Source organism: Anoplopoma fimbria, chromosome 5, assembly GCF_027596085.1.
Source record: "Anoplopoma fimbria isolate UVic2021 breed Golden Eagle Sablefish chromosome 5, Afim_UVic_2022, whole genome shotgun sequence".
Lineage (NCBI taxonomy): Eukaryota > Metazoa > Chordata > Actinopteri > Perciformes > Anoplopomatidae > Anoplopoma > Anoplopoma fimbria.
Window position 1 is genome coordinate 16,840,868 of NC_072453.1, and position 23,955 is coordinate 16,864,822.

Below are 23,955 nucleotides of genomic sequence, written 5' to 3' on the forward strand. Positions count from 1 at the left end.
GAACAAGGCCTATTCCCATCTGGGCTGGGAGCCACTGCCGTACTTGGAGATTTATGACGAGGATGACACAGCTGATTACTCTCGGTTACTGGAGAGAATTGGACATGGACCGGCTCCGGGGGAAGTTCACTGTGTGTATTTGTGTTTATGATATGGCGAATGGAAGCACAGTAACCCAGTTTTGTTTGACTTGTTCTTCATCAAACCTCCATGACCTCCATCACCCACGTTTCCCATGGACAAACACAACGCACAAACCTGACTTGTGGTTAAATGAATGATGAATGAAGGGATTGAGGAATGAAAGAATAAATAAATAAGTCACACACCCAGACTGATGGAAAAAACACATTGAGTGTTGCACATGCCGTCTCTGGATGTGAGGAAATGTGGAGGCTTTGCTCTGACCCCATAAACCGCATGTGCTGTGGACTTTTCCTTATTCCGCTTGACAAATTTGTGGGCTTGCCGTCCAAATCAAAGTCCAAATCCTGGACTTTGAGAGTTCAGCCAAACCAAATAATGGCTGCACAATGGCTGAGGAGTTGCTATGACCCCTATGACCCTGTCTGGAGCGTGCTTCTGGATTATGGTCCCAGACACACTTAAACAGCAGAGCTTCGGAGTGTCACCTTGTTCTCCGCCCACTCGCCGGTCGCCCGCCACCAAAGCGAGATACAGTAATAAAGTGGAATGAAGGAAATGCTGGTGCTCTCGCCCTGCTCAATAAATCACAGTGAGGTCAAGTTCAAGTGAAAACAGCAAATAAGAAACCAAGTGAAGCCAGATGTTTTGTCTTGTTTCTTTGAACAAACGCTTTTACTGATGTAATGAGGTTCAATCAGTTGGTTAACACAGCATGTTTGCCAGTCTGAGCATCTTGTGCACTATTAAAAAAAAGCACCCTTTGCTCCTCGACTGCATCACTTACCGGGGTGACACCCTTAAAAAAATGTCCACGTGTAATGCGAGGGGGAAGTGGTTGAAGCATGTCAGGAGAAGACAAAGGACAGACACATACATTGACATCAACTTGGAACACGTTGTGGTTTTTTCTCTGAAACCACTTGCCCCTCCCAAAGCCTACTTTTAGGCCTTCGGGAGACATAGAGTCCATTCCATAGGTCTCATTCCTCTTAGCTGTTTGGACGAGACTTTGGGTGAAAGGGGTGGCTCTGTGTGATTGATGAGCCATGGCCAATTAGAGGCTTAGCCTTGGAGGCCCACAAAGACACCCGTGATCTCAGACATAGACATTGGCGGCCATATAGGGCCGGATGATACCTGCTGTCCGTGGAAAGAGGGCAGGTCTCCGGCCGGCAGCTGGGAGAAGACAACAGTTCTCCTCTGGAGGTTTTGGATGCTTCGCCGACTCAAAATAGCTTTAAAAAAAAGGAGTCGGGTAGGATTTTAAAAGTCTCGCAGGGAAAATTCCTCTGGGCGATGTCAGTATTCCAGCATGGTGCCACCCCAGCGGGGGGCGGGGCTGGTGGAGGGCTGCTCCATCTGACACCCTGTGGTAAACGAGCAACAGGGCGCCAGCCGGGGGCTCGTTAGACAAACTATGACAACAAGATGTTGCCCTTGAAAATCAATTATAAACAGGAGAGCGTCTCTGCATCTGTTTCTGCTTGGAGTTATGCAGCACTGTCTGCCTCCTTCTGGTTTTTTTAAGAGGGTCTGACTCCACTGCCATTCAGTTGGTCATCCCTGTGGGATTAGTGATGGCACTAAAGCCTCTGGGACAGCGCTTATAAATCAGAGCAGATGAACTGGGGCGATGACAGGTCTGGGAGGCCTCTGTTATTTGACCACACCATTTATTGGGGCTTCTTGGGAGGGGGGGGTGTCTCATTATATTGGCGCTTAGTGCGTTCCCCAGTGTGAGACATGTAAAACTAGCTTAAAAATTGATTTGGCCGTTTTGTGAGGGCCATATGTGGGCAGCAGGCTGTTTGCGTGGAGGCCTTTCTTATTAGTGTCTATTAATGACCCTTACACAACCTGGGGCCCATGCTACCTTCAATTGATTCAACATGTCACCTTTTCACCACAAAGTGCCAAGGAGCTGTGTTTTAAATAGAAAACGGAGTAAATTCCTGGACCCTTGAAATCGTTAAAGAGACCCGTTTTCCTCTGGCCACAGTGAACCAGACAGCCAGAGATCCTAACAAAGTGCTAGACCATTAATCTTACTGACGTTTGCTTTCCACATTTGAATCATTTGTCTTGGCTTTCCATGAAAGTGAAATGTGTTATTTTTAAACAATTTAGCCAAGAAAACAAAGTATTTCAAGCAATCATTAGTTATTTGGTGAAGCCATATCTATGTGTTACTTCGGTCTTCATTTATTAGAACCATTCCCAGCCTACAGACATTAAAAGTCTGCTATATTTTTACTCTAAATTGCATTTTACTACTACACCACATACAAAAAATCCCAAACCCCTCCTGTAACTTTCAGTACTTCAGGCCTACTATTCCCTTGTTGACATCAGCCTGCTTTCCCTCTGATAAACTGTATGTCTTCGCCCTCTCACATCACAATGCCTTGCCTTCCTTTGTGTCTTTCTTTCTCTCTAGAGAGCATGTTTACAGCCATTTCATTTTTTCAAGATGCAGTGAAAGCAGCGTGATAAAAGGCCCTCACACTGAGACCACCACCAGAGGTAAAATAACTGTAAAGACTCTTCTGAAAAGGCCTCTTTGGGTTGAACAGACCTCACAAACTCCTCCTATTGTGACTGAGCCATTCCACTCCATTCTGTCCATCTGCTGTTCAGGTCCTGTCTTTTGGTCCACCTTATGGACAGCAGGCAGTCAAAGCCTGTTTGTCTTTGTCAACAAAGACAAACAGGCAACAACTTGCCAAATCAGTGATAAAAAGAGGTTTTAACCACTAATCCTCAAAAACAAATTGTATTTTCCGCCTTTAAATAAAGGTTACAGGTTAGAAATGCACGAGTAAAACACCAAATTATATAGTCGTAATGCATTAGCCCCAGCTGTCAGGCTGATGGTCAGGCATAGGGATAAGGAGGGCTGGTTCCATCAAATTGATTCCCCTGAGTTAGTCTCCCACTCATTGGCAGGGGGCTAAACTATAACCGGATGCACTAAACAAATATTTTTCCATTCCCGTCCAGAGAAGGACTGCGTATATTCATGAATGAGCCTGTTTGTTAATGTGAGGCCCTGACATTCTGCTGAGGATGTCAGTCATCTGTAGTGGTAGCCGTGTACAGATTGCTATACAACAGATTATGGTTTGACGCCGTGCCCTGCACAGCCATAAACTTGGCAGGTTTGATCCTGCCCCCGGAGACTGTATTTCCTCAGCCTTGGAGAAGCAAAATGAAGAAAAACATGGAACATTGAAATAGTATAACAGTACGCTGGAAATAAATAATATGGTGTAAAAACCGAGCATTAAACCTCCCTTTCAGCACTCATATTAAAAACCAAACCTGAAGAGTTTGACCGGGTCAGTGCGGAATGAACAGCTCACAATGGTTATCTCCCGTAATAAAAGTGCTCCCGTGCTGAATCTCAGATGGCCTCCAGTGTATTGTTGGGGTTCACTATTCCCAGCATCTTGATGGTGCATGAAGATAACACCGTGTAATCTTATCATGGAAGGAGGAGCTGGCAGTGGAGTGGAATGAATGAGATGAATCTGGAGAATTGGATGCTCAGATTGGATTGCAGTGAGGATTTGAGCCCATAGACAACACATGTGATTGTGAAGGACATTTGCACCCAACCATTCATAAAACAAAAGATGCATGTCCTATGACTCTGTGTATATACTGAATACCATACTTACAGTACATGCAAATAATAAATACTTGCAAATAAACCTTAAGGAATGTTTTTCGTCCTTGTACAGACTATGACCTTAACAATCAAAGGAGCAATAATTGTCCCCCTGCATCTGTAAAATGTTATTGTTTAAAGAAAATGAAACACTGCGCTGAAGCAGACAATCATACTGTTTCATTATCTTTGTTTGAATAAAGCCAGGAAGCAAAGTGAAAGCAGCAGAGAGGGCATTAATCAGAAGGTTTCCATCTTGTTGGCCGTGGCAGCCAGGGCCAACGAGATGATCATACACATAAATAACAGGCCAAACGGCGAGGCTAGACAGAGGACGTACAAGGGCAGGAGGCAAAAGGCCAGACATTGAATTAGACAGCGATTCTGAATGAAAATGAATCCTGTCTTCAGCAAAGATTTATTGGACAGTGACAGAGGTTTTCTGGTAACTTGACTTGTGAAAACATAAAAACTCTGACTGGTGTTTGCTACAAAAAAGCATGTGTTGTTACACACTACTTTAATTCAGCTCAACTGATTGGATTCCTTTATTAAAAAGGAGCCTTGCTGGGAATACATTGGATGCTTCTTGAAACTATAGCACCAACTCATTACAATAGCATACCATTAAAGACAGTTCTTTCAAATTTTGCAAATACATTTTTTTCACTCAAATGTAGTAAAGTAGAAGTAGAAGTGAAAAGAAAAGACACAAGTAAGTACTAGTACCTCAAAAAGTACAGTTCTTTAGAAATGTACTTAAATACATCCCACTGCTGCTTCTGTAAAAGTGGAATATTATTTAAATAAATATTCAAGTCTGTTAAATTACCAATTTATAGTTCATTTTCTAGTGGATAATGTTACTCTGTTGTGTTAATTATTTAATATTATTTATCTTTATTATCTTTATCTTTATCTTATCTTTATCTTTATTATCTTTATCGTTATCTTTATCTTATCTTTATTTTTATCTTTAATTATTTAATATTCTTTATTTATCTTTATGCTTTATCTTTATATCTTTATCTTTATCTTTATCTTTATTATCTTTATTATTTTATCTTTATCTTATCTTTATCTTTATCTTTATCTTTATCTTTATTTATCTTTATCTTTATCTTTAATTATTTTATCTTTATCTTTATCTTTATTATCTTTATTATCTTTATCTTTATCTTTATCTTATCTTTATCTTTATCTTTATCTTATTTTATCTTTATCTTTATCTTTATCTTTATCTTTATCTTTATTATCTTTATTATCTTTATCTATCTTTATCTTATCTTTATCTTTATCTTTATTTTATATTTATCTTTATCTTTATCTTTATTTATCTTTATCTTTATCTTTATTATCTTTATATTTATCTTTATCTCATCTTTATCTTTATCTTTAATTATCTAATATTTTTAAATACTTATTAGTTTTACGTTTATTTCATGATAAATGAACATCACAATAGAATAATCTGGTAATATTAACGATAAATACAATTATGTAATAAATTTAATTAGTTATTTCTTTCTGCAGCGCGCAGCCTCGGTGACGTCACCTGACCCGGAAGTGCTTCTCTTGCAGCGCCGGGGTCATAATGGCGGCGCGCAGCGTGTGAAGGGGTCGAGACGGAAACAGGAGCTCTGTGCGTGGAGAACATGTACAAAACGCCCTGTAGCAGACTGACAGGTACCCTGACCGACACCACGAGGGTTTATTTATAAAGTCTTTCTTTTAATATGAGCTCCATGAAAGCTAGCAGGCTAGCTTAGCATGCAGCTAGCTTAGCATGCAGCTAGCTGTAGCAGCTGGTGTGTTTGGCAACAGGCTAGCTGTGACCTTAGAGGGGCTGTTAGCAGACTCTGGTGTTAGCATGCTTTTATTTTGATAGGGTGTGTTCTGGTTATGGAACTTGATGTTTGTAATTAGTGTTTTTATTCAATGCATGCTTTTATTTCTGGTTTTTACACATTTGCTTCAGAGGGCTTTACAATCTGTACACTTCCTCTGTCCTCACCCCCTCTGTCCTTACACCCTCACCTCCTCTGTCCTTATACACTCACTCACATCCTCTGTCCTTACACCTCCTCTGTCCTTACACATCCTCTGTCCTTACACTCCTCTGTCCTTATACACTCACATCCTCTGTCCTTACCTCCTCTGTCCTCACCTCCTCTGTCCTTACACCTCTGTCCTTCACTCTCTGTCCTCCTCCTCTGTCCTTATACACTCACATCCTCTGTCCTTATCCTCTCCTTACATCTCCTCTGTCCTTACTCTGTCCTCACATCCTCACCTCCTCTGTCCTTATACACTCACATCCTCTGTCCTTATACCCTCACCTCCTCTGTCCTTATACCCTCACCTCCTCTGTCCTTATACCCTCACTTCCTCTGTCCTTACATCCTCACATCCTCTGTCCTTATACACTCACATCCTCTGTCCTTATACACTCACCTCCTCTGTCCTTAGACCCTCACCTCCCTCTGTCCTTAGACCCTCACCATCCTCTGTCCTTATACACTCACTCCTCTGTCCTTACCCTCTGTCCTTATACACTCACCTCCTCTGTCCTTACACCCTCACATCCTCTGTCCTTATCACACCTCTGTCCTTAGACCCTCACATCCTCTGTCCTTACACCCTCACCTCCTCTGTCCTTACACCCTCACATCCTCTGTCCTTATACCCTCACATCCTCTGTCCTTAGACCCTCACCTCCTCTGTCCTTATACACTCACCTCCTCTGCCCTCACCTCCTCTGTCCTTATACACTCACCTCCTCTGTCCTCACATCCTCTGTCCTTACACCCTCACATCCTCTCTCCTTAGACCCTCACATCCTATGTCCTTAGACCCTCACATCCTCTGTCCTTAGACCCTCACATCCTTTGTCCTTAGACCCTCACATCCTCTGTCCTTAGACCCTCACATCCTCTGTCCTTAGACCCTCGCTTCCTCTGTCCTTAGACCCTCACATCCTCTGTCCTTAGACCCTTCTCCCAGGATGGACAGAAGTCAATAGACGTCATGTGTACAGAATGAACAGCATAACAGATACAACACATTCAATGTTTATGACATAAATGATTCATATAATAAGAGTAGTAAGCAGAGTAACAAAGGAAAAAATTAAGACTACTTATAATAACGGCAGCAATTATTATAGCAGAATTATAATTATGAAATAGGGAATAGTATTAGTAATGTGACTAATAATAATAATGGTAGTAGCAGTGGGTGTTACGACCACAGTCCAGATACCAATGCATGATTTTATTTCTTGTTTTTCCTTCTTTTCCTCGTGTGTGTGTGTGTGTGCATGTGTAATGTGTGTTTTGAACCAAACAGAATTCATCTAAACCTGTGAGTGTTTATTGTAATGACTAAACCTTGTGTTTTTTCACATTGTTTTTCTTGTAGGTTTGGTTGGTGTCAGCGTGAAGCAGAAACTAGTTCAAAATGTTCCTCGGTGTAACCAGACGGCTCGCAGCCTCATTCAGCTGCACAAAAGAGACCCGTCAAACTGGCTGACGTACCAGCACCTCAACTTCCTGAAACGCCAGGTATCTCCTTCCTTTGAAAATGTTGTGTTGCTTGTTATCAAACCATGCCTTGAACATGGCGTGTCTGTAGTCAGTTTTATTATTAGATCAATAAATTATCTTTAAACTGACTTTCTGCATCTGGTTTCCTTTCAGTATGTAACGAAGAACAACAGCGAGCTTCACCAACGTGCCAACCCGAAACAGGCTCCATCCCTGACCATTGTGGATGAGAGAGACGACAGCATCGAGAGACAGGTGCAGAGAATACCAACTATTGATCCTGTGGTCACGGATACTGTTTCACAGTCAGAGAATATCGCCAGTACAGCACAGCCTGGAATATCAACCTCGGAGCCCAGTGCAGACGATGAAGCAGTACAGAAAGATTCTTCGTCGAGTGACGGTGTGAGTTCAGATGAGCATCCTCATGTCCATGTGGAGACGGACGAGGCGAGGGAGGCACGTCTAGACCGACAGTGGAAGCAGCTGAAGGTCGATGTGGCTGACCTGCCAGATATCTATGCCAAGCTTGCTAAAATCAAACTCACAGGTAGAGTACACAACACATCTTTTTTCCATATAATATGAACTCCTTGCATAAGGAAATTGAAGCATATAACACTGAAAATATGCCAGAGCTTGGTAAATACGGCAGCTGGATGAAGCAAATACAAAGATGTTAATGAACATTCATTTACATACATATCTGCTTCTACAGATTAGAACTACACAAGCAGGAGAGATTTCATAGAAGTGCAAAGCAATGTGTCAGAGAAAACCTTAAAGTTTGCTTACTCATTAAATAAGTTTATGGTACTACTACCGGTTGCTAGGCATCAGTCTGCTTTTGTTGTCTTTGGTGTTGGTCATTGTCACAGGAGATAAGACCTACACCACAATCCGCTTCTTCACTGTTGATCTCAGTATATTTCAAACAACCTGTTTTTTCAATATAGAAATTGAGAAATAAGCTACTTCCGGTGGGGCTGTGGAGCTATGGGGAGCCTATAGCCTGGCAATTATGGATACAATTATGGATAAAAAGCTTGTTTATTTTCATTCTGAAACACAGGGTTGTAAAAAGGCATGCAGTTGTAGCGTGCTCCATTTATGCTACACATTAAAAACACGACATGACAAAAAATTTACCAGGAGTATGCTTGGTAGTAGAGAAGCCTTAAGTCTTAGCTGGATTTTCTTAGCTTAGCTTCTCTGATGTTGATTACTTTATCTCTGTCATATACCATACATGCTACAGTAATAAATACAAAAATACAACAAATTAAAACAAAAAAATTGCAAAGTTTACGGGAGCTACAGGCCTCCACGTCTACATGTGCTGCCGGCACCAAATGTTTAGTCCCATTTGTTGAGAAACTATAAATGTTGTTGGGAACATGCTGAACATACAGTAAGATGTGTGGTGCAATGAACTGATTTTAACGAGTTCTCAATAAAACAAAACAAGTTAATTTTGCACTTTGATAATGTGCTGTTATCTTCTTTCCTTCCCCTCGGCTCTCCTCCTGTTTAATATTTAATCATCCTTCTACAGCAATAAGGCAGAGCATATGCAGTGTTCTTTGCCTGTTTCATTAAGAAGTACTACCTGAAAAAATAAACTTTCTAACTCCTGTTTTAATTTCGTCTATTATTCTTGCTTTGTTGGTATTTTTCAGCACTGGTTGTTACGAGTGCAGCGGCCGGCTTTGCAATGGCTCCGGTGCCCTTTGACCCCCTCCTTTTCTTCGTCGCTTCCCTCGGAACAGGCCTCGCCTCTTGCACTGCCAATTCAATCAACCAGGTAAGTTATCCTCAAAAAAGAGGTCAAACAAGGCCATGCATGTCTATTTCTGTGTCTGTGAGATGGTGTTTTGTTTTGGCTCTGTGGACACAACATTCAGACTCGATCACGGCTCAAATCCTCTGAATGTAAAGCTCGATAATGTTTCACTCTTTGACCGTGGTGTTAACCAACACCTCTTGGAACACATTGTCATTAAGAAGCTTCACATAGATGGGAGTTGCTACAGGATTATACAGCTGCTAATAGAGTACTTGAGGCATTTTTGTACTTCTTGTTCCCTTGACTCAATGTCAATGGGGTTTTTTGAACGGGTTTTTGGTTAGATGCCTGAAAAAAGGTCTGTGAAAACACAAGCTCCCGAGATTTTTTTAATGTTTTTTTTCCTACGCCATAAAATATGTTTAATAAAAAAAAAAGTTGCTAACAAGTGGCTAGATAAGACTACTAGATGTCATTTTGCTGAACACTAGTTCATCTTTCTGGTAGTTCAGTGAAGTCATGCGACCGTGGTTTAGTTTGTTCACAGCCTAATGTTAGCTTTTTACTTCTGGTAATTGCATTTACACTTCAACAATCATCATAAAATTTCTGCAGATTATCATTTAACTATCATTAAAGTTAGTTTGCCTCGGAGGTTATATTCTGCAATAATCCAATGGAAAGATCCCCGTGTTGAATGAACCATGGCAATGCTAACATCAGGGCTGAAAATAGATTCCTCTATCTGTTCACTCAAACTACAAAGGTCCTATGATGCAGAAAATAACAAACACATGTCTTGTGCAATTGTTTAAAGAATTGCAGTAAATAGTACAGATGTTTCTGGTCTTTATTCTGTTTATTATTTAAGTACCAATTTGCTTTTGGAAAGAAAGTGTCTCTCAGAGCTGGCAGGATATCTGTTGTTCTTATAATGTGTGATACATTTTTTTGTTGATATGTTTTACAAATATGAACATGCTTGTTGACAGACACTCACATCCACAGTTTTTCCTTTTAGTGATGTATGTGTTGTATAAGATGCTGAATGATCCAGCACATCCCCCCTTTTTTTTTACCCACTCTACATTCCTCTTTCTCTACGCATCTGAAAAATGCATTGAGCTGACTACTGCTGTTATTATTTCCCAGCTGAAAGCTTTTTTTCGAAGCTATAGACGAAGGTGAGCTAGTGGACCTGGAGACTTAGGATGCCTAGCATAAGTAGGGCCTCCCTCCGCTGTCTAGTGTTGACGCTTTACATAGGAATTTGCTCCGTGACTCAAGAATATTAGTATAATGGGAGACCTTTACCTCAGCCCTGCATTGAACTCTACTTAGTAGTGTCTCTGGCCTGTAATTTGGCAAAGGCTTTGATTACCCTGCAAGTTCCTGCCCTTAGGGCCAACCTCCCTCCTCCCTCCTCCCTCCTACTCTCAACAGCAACGTTCCAACTGCATTGTTTTACAACAATAATGAAGGGCCCAACCAAGTCCAACAAATGTAGTTTGGACTGACAATGATCATCGTTGCATTCTCTAAAATAGGTACATTTGAGCCCCGTCACCTCCAAGAATCTATGGATATGAATGTGCAAATGTTTACACAGTTTAGCTTCTATTGTTCAGGTCTGAATAGTGCCAATCAGTCCAATGCTCGGGTTAATATTGCATTGTCTCTAAACAGAGCCATACTCCCAACTCCTCCCTGCTCCTCTACCTCACACTGAGCAGGTGTGTAAATATCCTTCAGGTATTTGAAAAATGTCCCCCAGTCAGAGGAGCCAAGACTCCAGCTCCAGGGCGTTCAGAGCGCTGAGTGATGTAAGAGACTGTCTGTACCCTGGGTGTCCCTTTATCTGCGGGCCCACCCTCACATCACCGCTGTCAGTCTTCAGTTTCCCCACTAACTCAGCCTGAGGTCAGGATACGACCCGGCTCCATATTTCACTGAAACAATGTTATTTGCCTCTCAGTGCCCCCTTCTCTCGTCCTCCTCCGGTCAGGTCTAGTTTCCAACCTACAGTGAAGGTGAGGCGTGGGCAAAAGGTGAATTTCAGAGCAGATGTAGCGAGTTGCAAATTAGATAAGTGTGTGTGTTAAATCCGTCAGGAAATACTTACAGTAAGGACGTCTATCAATTTGGAAATTATGGAGAAGTTGATCTTTCCCAGGCCTTTTGTTAAAGCCACATGTCTTTTGAGAAGCAGGTCAATTTAAGTTTTTTTTTCTTTTTACTGAAATTCAAATTACAGGAGAGATTTGAATAATATGACAGAATTAAGAAAGCCAAAAGTGTTTCCAACCATTTCGTGTCACTTTTCAAGTTCTATTCTAATATTATATATATTTTCACTGTCATGGGATTTATTAAGTGTTTCATTATGCATTAAATCAGAGTCATAAAGCTCAAGTGTCAAGAATAGTAATGTGTTTGGTTGTATAACTGGACCCTCCAGATAGTAACTATATGAAGGAGGAAGATTGTGTAAATATATATAAAATATTCATTGTGCATTATACATGTGGGTGAAAGGGGCTCCCTAATAGAATGTATGGTATTTGGGAATGCTTCACATGGTTTCTGTAGATAAATATACGGTGCATTGTAAAGAGGTCCTGGTGGAATATTACTTTAACATTTCTCTCTGTTTGCACAAAGTGTGGGTGTGTGTGTGTGTGTGTGTGTTTCCAAGAAATTCATCAGTGCTCGCTCTGTTTGAGGCCAAGAACTCCTTCTTTTGTGGCTAGCAGCTGGTATGTGAGCCCGAGCCTTCACCATAGTCAGTCATTCTGCTCCCTTATCCATTCTTTCTCTCTGGGGCCATTTTGCGTGTCATCATAGTCTTAATTTGCAAGAATTGGAGATGGGATTAATGTTTCAGACAAATCAGCCACCTGTCTCAGACAAAGTCGTGCAAGGGCACATTTTTCATTTCATTTAAAAGGTGGTTAAAAGGATAAACATCATTAGGAAGGTAAACTTATTTGTAGTTGGTAGCGTCTTGTTTTGCTCTGCTCGTCTGGTATGTAAAGCATGTGCCTCTCTGCATACGGTGTAACAGTAGTTGTTGGTGTTGCTTTGTTTGTAGAACCTTTTCTTCAGTGTAATTACACACACAGAGGTGACAGGTAATTGCTCACTGTGGCTTGGACTCTGAACTAACGCACTCTGTCGGCTCTTTTTTTGTCAAAGACACACCCTCACCTGTGTGTAATCGATCTCAACACTTTAGGTCAAACATTTGTTTTTCATAATCCCAAAAAAGTGGAACGGAGAAGAAAAACATCCTGCCCTCAGATCTGGTGCCAGTTTCTTTTTTTTTTATATATATATTTGTGCTCCCTTTCATCTTGAAAAAAATGGGGCTTCTTGATTAGCCTGATTATATGTGATCAAATGTCTTCTTTTAATATGAAAAATCAAAGAAAAGCTTGACAAACGATAAAAAGCAGAGAAAGACCCTTGTGAAGATCACTTCCTATGGATTCAGCTCAGTCCTAATCCCTTAATGCTCGGCATCTCAAGAGACAAGAGGAGTGTGCAAGTATGTGACCGCACAACTGTTGAATTACCTTGAGCAAAGGAGGAAAATGCCTGAAGCGCTTTTTGCTCTTGGAAGTGGCAGTCGGACCTTCAGTGGAGCTGTCAAACACCAAGGCTGCTCTTTGTCCCATTGGGAAGTACCCGTAGGGCAAACAGAAATGTTGTGGTTTCTTTTTAAAAATGTGACTCTATTTAGGAAACTGACGGAAGGGTGTAAGCACTTGCAGTCACGTAACAATGGCATTTCACTGTCTAGAGTTTCTCACCACAGTCAAAAGGCTTCATTCTGTCATGTCTGCCTTTTACAATCAGAGGAGACAGTCAACTCCAACAGCAAAGAGAGATGTAATTATTTGAGCTTCCAGTTCAAGCAGCTCTCATGGGTTGGCAATTATCAACTTTTCTCAGCATGTTGCATTTCGCTTACACCTCCGTCGTGCTGCAAAGACCGCCATGAAAGCCTGCGTGGAGGTGTTCAGCTGAAAAGAGTCATACTCTGTAGAGAGCCTGGTTCCTAAATGTGCTGGATAATGTGGTCGTCAGGACCCCTGGGCCCCACACCAGGCCCGGCCTCCGCAGGTGCTCCAGCCGTCATCACCTTCCGGTCTGCCCACTGCTTCGGCTAATTGGATAATTGGGTCAGACGAGAGTTCCAGGCTGGAGCCCAAAAGACCCCTGGGAAGTCTGAGGTCCCCAGCAGTGTAAACAAGACCCGATATGGCCTTTTACCGTCAAAATGAGCACCGCCCGACTATTTTGACAGCGGCTGTAGTGAAAGTCACACCGTGTCGGCTCGCGTGTGTTTTTGTTTTGATGAAAATTCAAGCTGGCTTGTTCTGCGGCTGCCCAGTGTCATCTCTGCTTTGGTGACTGCGACAGTGAGTTTTCTTTTGTGTCTGCGTCTCTCCTGTGGTGAGCTGTCTGAGGCTGGCACGCACACGCGAGCCCCCACAAGCCCCCCAGTCCTCCCACTCCTCCCACTCCCACCACCACTTCAAGCTACGCCCTGCTCTCTCGTCCTGTGCAGGCATGCATTATTTACCCTCCTGCATGCCGACTTCTGTGCACATCTTGGTCAGCTCCTTGGAGTGTTCGGGTACATGACTGAACACGGGGATAGCTCATACAGACAGTTATCAGTACATATTTGTGTTAGATTTATTCTTTTTAAAAAGATCCAAATCTGGGTTGTTTTAAAAGATCATTTTCTTTGGATTTAACCAAGGTCAAATTATTTTGTAACGTTTGGAGAAAAAAAAACGGTCCATGACGACAGAGTACCCACTAAACACCAAATCTGTATTAAAAAGCTCTATAATCAGGATTTTTGACGATGATTTACATGATTTCTGAGCTACATGTAGAAGCTTTGAGTCAGCAGAATGATGTAAACTAATTCAAATTTGTTGCATCTGATATTTTGCTCTAAACACACAATGTGTTTGTGTAAAGCATTATGTAAAGCCACGTTATCTAATGGAAGCTCATGCTTTCATCTTAAAAAAGGATTTTCAAGATCCTCAGAATCTAATGATAGCACAGTAAACTACTTCAAGCACATACTGTTACAATGCAGGCTTGTTGGCACATTTGTGATCTTTATTCCTATTTTTATCGTTTGCAGTGTAAGAATTATAGAGTTCAAGAAAATCCACTGTTAAACAGACTAGTTTTTATTTAAAGCTTAATAAATGCACGATGTTTTCAAAGTCAGTGAGTAATCGTTTAAAAAAATCGTGATCTCAATATTTGTCATAATCAATTTCTAGGTTTCTCTTGAAAACTCTTCTCCCTTATGTTATCTCCTAGTGCATTTTTTTAAGATGGCGTGCAAAGTATGCATCATAACATGCAAACTCAAAGTGAGCATGTTGGGTAGATTTTGCAGGCATTAGCTGTTTAAGGACATTTTGTTGTTTTTAAAATATATATTTTAGTTCCTTTAAGGAGTCTGCACACCAGTATTGTAGACAACAGTTCACCTCTCAGGCTGTGACCACAGAGAAGCTGCCCTCTACACCTCACCGAGATGTTTTCTGTCTGCTTTAGACAGACTCCAGATGTAGATAATGGTCCTTCAGCAGCGCAGTAGGTGGTAGCAGTCTACCTCAGGCTGGGAACGGCGGCAGGGCACAATTGCTGCTCCTCAACAGTCAAGGCTGGTGCAACAATTTTCCAGGATTGGGGCTCCTCTCATTGTAGTTTAAGGCACCTCCCGTAACATGGTACCTCTTGAGAGGATCATTAGTTGTAACTAGACCTCACGGCCGCTAAAACCCCACCATCCACTGCTCTCTTCAAAGAAAATGAAACCCTTCCACCACTGGATTTGTGTCTGTTCCCCGCTGAGAAGCAGCGACAGAAGATATGCTTTCAAACGGGGGTGCTGTAGAATACCTCTTGCATGATGACATCGCCGACCTTCTTGTGCAATTTATTTTCATTCTGCTGGAGATTTACCCCCCACCATTCTCATGCCAGAACCCAGTTGACGAATTGCAGTGGAATCCTTCAAAACAAGCCCCATATTGACGGGGTACTGTACTTGTTTTCCTGCGTTAAAAGCTTCAAAGGTATCTTTAGACAGATTGAGTTATAAAAGTATCAGTGCTTGTCATAATAGTTCTACTGGCTATGAACTGTAATTGACTGTTCAGAATGTGTTTTGTCTGTCAAAGGATTATGTTTATTTTTTTTAATTTTATTTTTTAGAGTTAACGGTCAAATACATCAGAGGCTCAGCCAAATTTAACCAGAAAACGAGATCATTTCCTCGTGCAGATGCTGCTCTTAAGCTCTTGTTTTCCAACAGCTTATTTAAAACAAAAGAGCGCGCTGAACTTTGACATTGATCGTTTTGAGTTTTTTTGTTTCCACGGCCTTCACCAAGCTGTTCGTTGAGCCCGGGAGAAGGAATATAAATTCCTTTTTAATTGCCGAGCTAGATGGCACAACAAAAAAAAAAGGACTCGATGGGTGTCTGGATTGAAATGAATATTTAACTAGGCAGCCCTGTTAAATAGTTAATTTCTTTAAAGGCTTTTGTCTTTATCAGCCACGGGGTGCCAATCCGTTTCCAACTGTACAAATGGATCTCTTTCAGCCGCAGACGGGAGACAGATGCTTTCCTCTGATAAAGTCATGAAGGGTAAATCCACCTATTATACACCCCCAAGACACCGCCTCAGGGAGCAAGTACTGTTGCCAGGCAAAGGGGGTTAGTCAAGCATAGATACAAACATGATACGCTGGTTTCCAATTGTTTCTTTTATTGTTTATATTATTTTTATTTTATGTTGCTCTCTTTTGGAAAAGATTTTGGCATCAATTTGCAGTTGAACGGTACCTTTTATTCATTATCTTATATCACTTTAATGTGTTGAGTTTGGCCAAGTCTGTGCTTTACACAGGGGTTATGTATGCCAAAGCGCCACTGATAAAGTTCTGATTATAAATGTTGAATCCAGTTGAAGAGTTCATCAAACAACTTACTTTGATGTAGCTATTGGCATTGTCCATTTGGTATATTTCGATCAAAATGGAGGGATTAAAACCTTTAAAGGTGCAGGATAAACTCACTAGAGGCGATTCTCTATAAAAGACTGTTGGCAGCAGCAGTGGTCTAGTAAAGTGCTTGTAGGTTGTTGATTTATTTTTTCAGCAGCACAGCTTTCCTACTGATGTGAATCCTTCAAATAGCAGCTCACCTCATGCAGTCAATAAAACCTGCCTTTACAAGTTAAATGAGTCCAACGGAGTGAATTCAGAGGAATATTTGTAACTGCTATGTCAAGGTCTCTCTTAGTGTAAGTTTTTTATCACTTCTTCAATTCAATAATACATTTGTATTAAATTATACAAGATAAAATAATAACAAACCAAAGCTCTGTGTTTTATAGACTCCAGTGATTACACCGTAATGTTACTTTTATAAGGCAAACATTAAGATGGATAATTTATTCACATATTAAAGGGAAACTGTTTAATTCTGAAATACAACGTCATTGTTTTTTATGCACTAACGTTAACAATTGGTGTATAAAAGCTAGTTCCCCCAAAATCAATTAAACCCTTCCCCTTCTATGGACACATAAGCTAACTCTAGCTAGCATAAAGGATACATTTCCCATTAGGGCAAAACAAATCTATTGGGAATCCTACAGTTTCAAGATATATTGCATCATCATACATATTAATATATACATGACTTTTTCACTTCACCAACTATTCTTTTGGATCCTAGTACACTCGAGCCTTTACCAACAAATACAGGGTGTCCTAACTTCAAAGGAAGAGAAAAACATGTCTTCTCATCGGCGTTGTACACAACATGTCGTCATCTTTTTTTGTTTTGAAGATCACACTTACCACTCACACGCAAAGTGTCTCCTCCGAGCATTCAATGCCACAGCTTGTTTGAGCAAACACTCCTCGCCACAATAGAGTTGCCGTCACCTGAGGCCATGAAACATGACTGACTGATGGGCAGGTGGGGCCTCTCCTCTCCACCTCGCTGATTAGCCTTTAGTTTTTCACAAAACACTGTGATTATGGGCTTCAGTGACCAACAAGGCAAGATGCCGACACCATTTAGACTTGAGTCAAAGAAACCACCCACCTCAGCACTGTCTGGCACCAATGAACCTTTCTACACCTCTCACGCTGCATTTTGGCAATGGCTGACCTCATGCAAGCTGAGTAAATGTTGTTACACCAACTAAGACTCTCCATCTGATTCTCTTGTTTTCTCTCTTACTTGTTCGTTCTTGTGGCAGTCGTTTCTGCAGGTTAAAAGTAGAGTCTGAATATTGATGGTTCACAGGTGAGGATCATATTATATAACTGTCTAAACCCATCTGTACGGAAAGCTGCCTATTTAGCTCTGTGTACCAGTATTGATGCTATTTCCTTTAACCATTCTGGACTTGTTTTTTCCTCCAAAGCATATAGTGGCAGGTTGACACCCCCAGCATGCATTGTGGTGGCAGTCAGTGTCCTCTTAGACATACAGGGGCATCAACAAACAGTTCTTCTGGCTCTATCGTGCCACTCTGAAGCTTAATGCGGATAGTGGTAATGGGTTGCTGAAGATGCACTCGTTTTAAAAGGGTCACTCTCTGCTTTTCATCTATCACTTGCCCTGCTGAGCATCAGCAGACAGAGGCCAGAGGTTTGCATGCCTATTCAGTAGATGTAATATCACTGGTACGTGCCAAGGCTTTGCCCAAATGTTTTTGGTTTAGTTGAGCAGCTCAAAATAACCCATTTTGACATGAAGAAAGTGAAAGGAATATGACCATTAAAAGCAATGATGCAGGATGCCTTTTGTCATGCTAATGGAAGTCAGATGAATGCATACTTGATTTTTTTTATTATGCGTGGTACTGTATTGCATTAAAATGAGTGACAGAGTGTTGAGTAACATGTCATTAAATGATCTGTCATTCTGCTGAGCTGAAACATAATAGTTATTTAGATTTCTGTTGTTTGGCCGGCCTTCTTCTGTTTAGTTGCTCGAGAGATAATTGTACACATAAATACAATAACTGCTCCTCGGCTCACTGATATCTGCACACTATAATTTGATACATCACAAATGTTTTTATTTTAAACCTATTCCAGACTTGAAATTAATAAAAAAAACTGAGGAAGTTTGCCACTGGTTTTACAGAAGCTACACAAAGAACAAGTAGAAAACGGAGTGTATTTAGGGCATCACGCTTCTGTATTTGTGTGCCGTTAACCCTTTTTCCCCCCTATAAACTCAAGTGTACCCTCTCTATCTGAAGGTAACTTAGCCAAAGGCGAGTAGGAACACTCTTTGTAACGCTGAGATCCGTGGATAATTAACAAAAGCAGCCCTGTTTACAGCGTGCCCGCGAGCCAACGCTGAATGCTAATGTGATTCAAACCCAAAAGCTTTTAGGGCAGGGGCATCGTTGCTGGAAAACAAAATGGTTACCGACATGTACAAAGGCTTTCACTAAGCCATGGGTGTGTCTCATATTCTTAAAATCATGTTCTAGAAGTCATATTTATTTAGTTCATTGTCACACTTTCTTTACAGTAGGACCTTTTCCTATTTTTCCCATTGAACTGTTTTCTAGTGGCACATGAAGGGTTACATTTATTTAACATTTTGCCAGTTGCCAAAGAGGAATGTATTATCTTAATGCGTGCTCGTGGCAATTAGTTAAACCCAGATGAGGATTTTTATGGTCAGCTGGTTGTGTTCATGTTGACAAATTGACATTCGGAAGGGAATAGTGCAGTTTAGTTTTATTGGCAACAACTTTGACTGATTTAAATATTTTTTCTGCATCACTATGGATTGCTAAGGCCATCTTATCTTTAAGTCATGGCTGGCCAATGTTGGCCCACCATAAGGTTCAATTTGGCCCTCCAGATGTTGTGACTGAGGGCCAAATGGCAAATGGGCAAGATTGGTTTCCATTACAAATACTTGTGATCATAATGCCATACAATAGAATTATTTTTTGCTTTTGGCCTATGGTCCATTATTAAGTTTTAGTTTTGGCTCTCCAAGGGAAAAAGAAATTGGCTCCGCTGTTTTAAGTAAAGGGCTGCTCTGAATATGTATGCATTACATTTCACCTCATCTATTGAAGAAAAATGCTCAGAGCTCCTTTTGCTAGACTTTTCTAAATTCATCTGTATCGCATGAGCGTTACGAAGACATCACATTATCACCAGGTACCTTTAGATTTAGATTCCCAGTCATATCTCAACCGTCTGTAGTGCAAGAAATGGTTTCCGTGCTTTCAGCTTCTGCTCTCATTACCAGAAATTTTAAAAATGCCTGGTCTCCAATGACTATTATTCAGACTGAATATCCTGAATCTTAAGTGCCACCCAAGTCCTCAGCCCTTCGTTATGTAATCGCACAGCATACACTAAACACTTGGAAAAAAAGCTACAGGGGATATTTAGCACACACACAAGGTTGTGTTTTCTATGGGGTTTTTTTTGGTGGTTCTGCTCATAATAGTCTTATTTAATAGCAGGAATATTCTTGAGAGCTATATTGTCAGGAATATGTGTCAGAGCTGGAGGAAATTAAAATGTATTTACCTTTTTGGAAAGCTTTTGGAAAGCTATTTCTATATTATATATATATATATATATATATATATATATATTCTAGTTTTACATTTCCTGCACTATATGAATATATGTATACTGCTGCTGAGATTTCAAAAGTATTCAAGTACATAAAAAAAAACATTCTCTTACATGCACAAATCTGCTGATCATGCGTACTCAGCCACACTGTTTCGCCTCCTGTAATTCATGTTATCTACCCTTAAATGCATATGCACACAGGAAATGGGTGTGTTTTCACTGTGTATGTTACGGGTGCACTTCAGGTGATGAGATGAAGCCAGCTGCACTGCCTGGACATTATTTCTGTTTCATTAAAACTGATTCTAATCTCAGCATTGAACGTATCTGAAATGAGGCTGTGAAAAGCCTGCTGTCCCCATTTTACCCTGGACCTTTTTTCTTTTTTTTCAAACATTAATAGCTTTTTGTGTGATTAAAATCTCAGCCCAATGTTTTCAAACAATCACACTTTCAGTCAGTGTGCATCAGCTTGCATTATATTTTTGCACTTTGAGAGCAAAATTTAGAGGCTAGATCCACAAAAATGTTGCGTTCTTGTTAACAATGCTTTGCTCTAGTAACATTTTTAATCATAAACACATTAGTTGTATAGATATGAAAGGTGATGACATGGCGAAAGTAGTCACACCCACAAAACATGTTTATATATACATTCTTTAATAATACTCAGGGTTCAATTTGCCTCTGTTTGATTCATATTTTATCATCAAATTCCACCTCATGTGCAGAGTTCTGCCTACAGATCTGCTTCTCAAACATCCCTCTTTCAAATTCTTTGGAGCCGCACAACATCTACTGCCCTTTATACGTGACAGCGGCTCTACAGAGCACAAAAGACTTCGGAAGTCTGCCTTTGTGTCTCAGCCCCAGTGTAGCATTACTCCTGTTCTATCAGCATGTTGGTCCACCTGTTCTCTGCAAGCCATTCCTGTCCCACCTGAAAAAGTCATCCTGCTAGCTTGGGTGTGGACCTTTTTTGTCTGTCTCTGTGTCACAGGAGAGACTTCAGCTAGTTAAAAGGATCTTGAGCTGTATGATGACATGGCAGTCTTTTCATGTAGTCGGCTAACTGTTGATTACCAAGGCAGACCAAAGTGTGTGTGTGTGTGTCTCTAGGTGTGTGCAGCTCGACTCTGAAGCCTAGCTGTACCTATCCCTTTCTACTCTTTTATATATAAGGCAGTGCTTTGTGGGTAACCCCTTCTGGGATCACATAGGGATTATAAAGCTACTGCTTTGTTTATGTCTCCAGCATAACATTACTTTACCCCTCTGTGCTGTACGTCTTAGTTACTGTTTTCTCTCATTCTTAAGGCTCAGCTGTAAGCTAGCTTTTAGAAACATTGCAGCGTTGTCAGCTCACAAATAAAAGGGACATGTCCTCTGTAAGTGTGGCTGTATGACTTAACTGTGCTTTAAAGGGGCCTCTGTCAATAAGGCTGTGTTGGTTTATACATTCCCAAAGTTGCTTTTAAAACTGCATTTTAATTCGATTCTCCTCCCATAAGCATATTTGCATGTGATAAAGGAGACCTCTTATACTAATTCTCATGCTGCACTCGTCCTCTGCGGCATTGTCTGCCTGCCCACGTGCCTCAAACACAACAGCCATGAACACACACAAAACAAGACCTTGAAACGCAACACGTGTCTCACTCTGAATGCCATAAATGTCACCATACAGTCATTTATTCAAGTAGCCAGCGCTGTGCTCCCATTCATTTAGCTCCCACACAACTGTAATCAGCTTGAGAATGATAGACATCAGGGTGTGTGTGTGTGTGTGTGTGTGTGTGTGTGTGTGTGTGTGTGTGTGTGTGTGTGTGTGTGTGTGTGTGTGTGTGTGTGTGTGTGTGTGTGTGTGTGTGTGTGTGTGTGTGTGTGTGTGTGTGTGTGTGTGTGTGTGTGTGTGTGTGTGTGTGTGTGTGTGTGTGTGTGTGTGTGTGTGTTACTTTGGAAAGTCTTTGTTTCAGTAACCGAGATCCGGGGGATTAAACATTTCCGCTGTCTGTGGTGCTGTGTCCTGTGCGTTTGCTCTTTCTCCCTCCTGTAGACCTTTTATCTGAATGCTTCTCTTGCAGTAATTGCTTCTGAAGAGACGGGGTGGGTCGGGAAAGAGTGGCTCCAATTTCACCAGCCCGACAATTTTTAATGACACTTTACCACTTTGAAATATCTGCCTTAGTTTAAAGACTATTTTACGCTCATTAAACAGTATGCTGTAAATTTGAGAAGGAAATCTATCTTTTAACTCCACAATCCCAGGATTCAACAACAAAGATTGCAGATGGCAAATACAATGCCAATTCAGGCTTTTTAAATCTAGCAAGATTGGCCCAAAAAATATAAAGTTGAACAGTTTTTTTCCCCGGAGCTAATGATGAATGAAGCAAAAGAGTTGGCCATCTCGCTTCCACCTCATCTCTATTGAGAGAGTTGCACATGCTCAGTGCATATTGGGCACTGGTGAGAAAATGGCTGCAGGTAAAGACAAAGGGTTAGGGTTAATTATCTCAGAAAAAGGAGTTTCTTTTGGAGGCGTTAGAATGTGGGCAAAACTCCAACTATGTATTGTGCAGTTTGCATATCATTTTCACAAGCAACAATGTTTGTCGCTGAGGATTTATGACTCTTTAGGTGTATTGTGACCATTTGACTTTTTGCAGATTTCTGACCCAAAGGACAAGTGGAAAGAAAACATTAACATTGAACCCGTAGCCATGTATATAGATTTTTTTAACTCAATTAATTTCTAAAGTGACATTTTACAGATATTTATTTGGACGACTCCAGTTGTCTGTCAGTAATCTAGCCTAACGTAGTGTCATGCTCGGGTTGCGACCCAACCCTAGGAAATGTGCCAGCATTTACTCTTCTCTATTCAGACAAACTGGAAGCTGTTTCAAGCCACATCCTGACAGAAAGAATTTCTGTTAGATTCACAAGACAGATGGTTGACAGCTCGCTCCCCCAGAACCCGTTGAGAAGCTAACCGGTTTCATTTCCACTTGAGTGTGATAGTGAGAGATGCGAAGGGGATCCAGAGAATATGGCAGAACGGAGGATGGGTCTCAGGGGGCAAAGCTCTGGCAGTGGAGGAGGACACATTCTGACAGGAACTTTGTTCACACAGTCTCCTCCACTTTACCCCAGCAAACAAGATTGAAAATCACAGGTAAATTATTTACTCCTGCTGCTTTTTGCCACTGTTTACTGTCTGTGCCCTTGAGTGGAGTGTGTCAGCCAATGTTCCACCTCCATATAAACATGGTTAAATATTTTCCTTATTCTGTTTCCTGTCATTCAAACCTGAAATGATAAAGAAAGAGGTTAGCACACTGATCCTAAACTAAGTTTATAGGCTGAAAACCACAGCTCTTTGTAGTTTATTATAAGATATGTAACAGTTGGATGGCAATTCATGGTATTTAGCACAAGCCTAATGTGATGGTTGAGGAGTACTCACCTCTACTTATTGATTGGCAATTTGCTCTCTTTGTCTTTTCTTATTTGGATCAGGCGGAAACCTCCGGGTCTGAAAAGTGCGGAAGTTCCTTAAACTTGCATTCTTTCTAATGGCCATCAGGGGGCGACTCCTCTGGTTTAATTGTAAAGAAGTTTACTTCCCACCTGATTTATTACTTCAGTTAACATTGTAAACATGAGTTTTCTAGTTTCAAGTCTTCTTCAATACAACAGGATGTTCATTTAGTGAAGTATGCTCCCATTTAGAGTAAAATAGACCATAAAGCAGGGTAAGCTTTAGGGCGGGGCTACCTTGTGATTGACAGATCGCTACCAAGGCGTTATCCGGTCTAGAAGTTGTCCTCGTTTTATTCTTACAACATAAACCTTCGCACACTGTATTTTCAGTTCATGAAAGTTAATTATAACATTTCTGGTCGCCTAAGAATATCTTATTCAGCGTTCGGATGAACTTTGCTCCACCCTTTCGTGTCACTTACGTGTCAAACCAGTGGTTGATGTCATTGTGACTACAGCCACTTCTTATGACAGTCTATGATTTAGATGAAAGAGGAGGTGGTTGTGATGCTCTGTAGGGTGTGATTTAGTTTGTTTGCAGTTTTACTTCACCGGAGAGATTGAAGAGACAG

The 23,955-nt window shown here is 41.0% G+C and overlaps 1 protein-coding gene across 1 annotated transcript in view; it reads left to right on the forward strand.

The window, feature by feature from the left end:
- Window positions 1–5,384: 5,384 nt before the first annotated feature.
- The window catches only part of LOC129091072 (protoheme IX farnesyltransferase, mitochondrial), a 34,306-nt gene continuing 15,735 nt past the window's right edge, over window positions 5,385–23,955 (forward strand). The window contains exons 1-4 of the mRNA XM_054598523.1: window positions 5,385–5,503; window positions 7,238–7,380; window positions 7,516–7,912; window positions 9,042–9,166. Coding sequence (XP_054454498.1) covers window positions 5,473–5,503; window positions 7,238–7,380; window positions 7,516–7,912; window positions 9,042–9,166 — 696 coding nt within the window. The 5' untranslated portion in view covers window positions 5,385–5,472. The remainder of the gene's footprint in view (window positions 5,504–7,237; window positions 7,381–7,515; window positions 7,913–9,041; window positions 9,167–23,955) is intronic.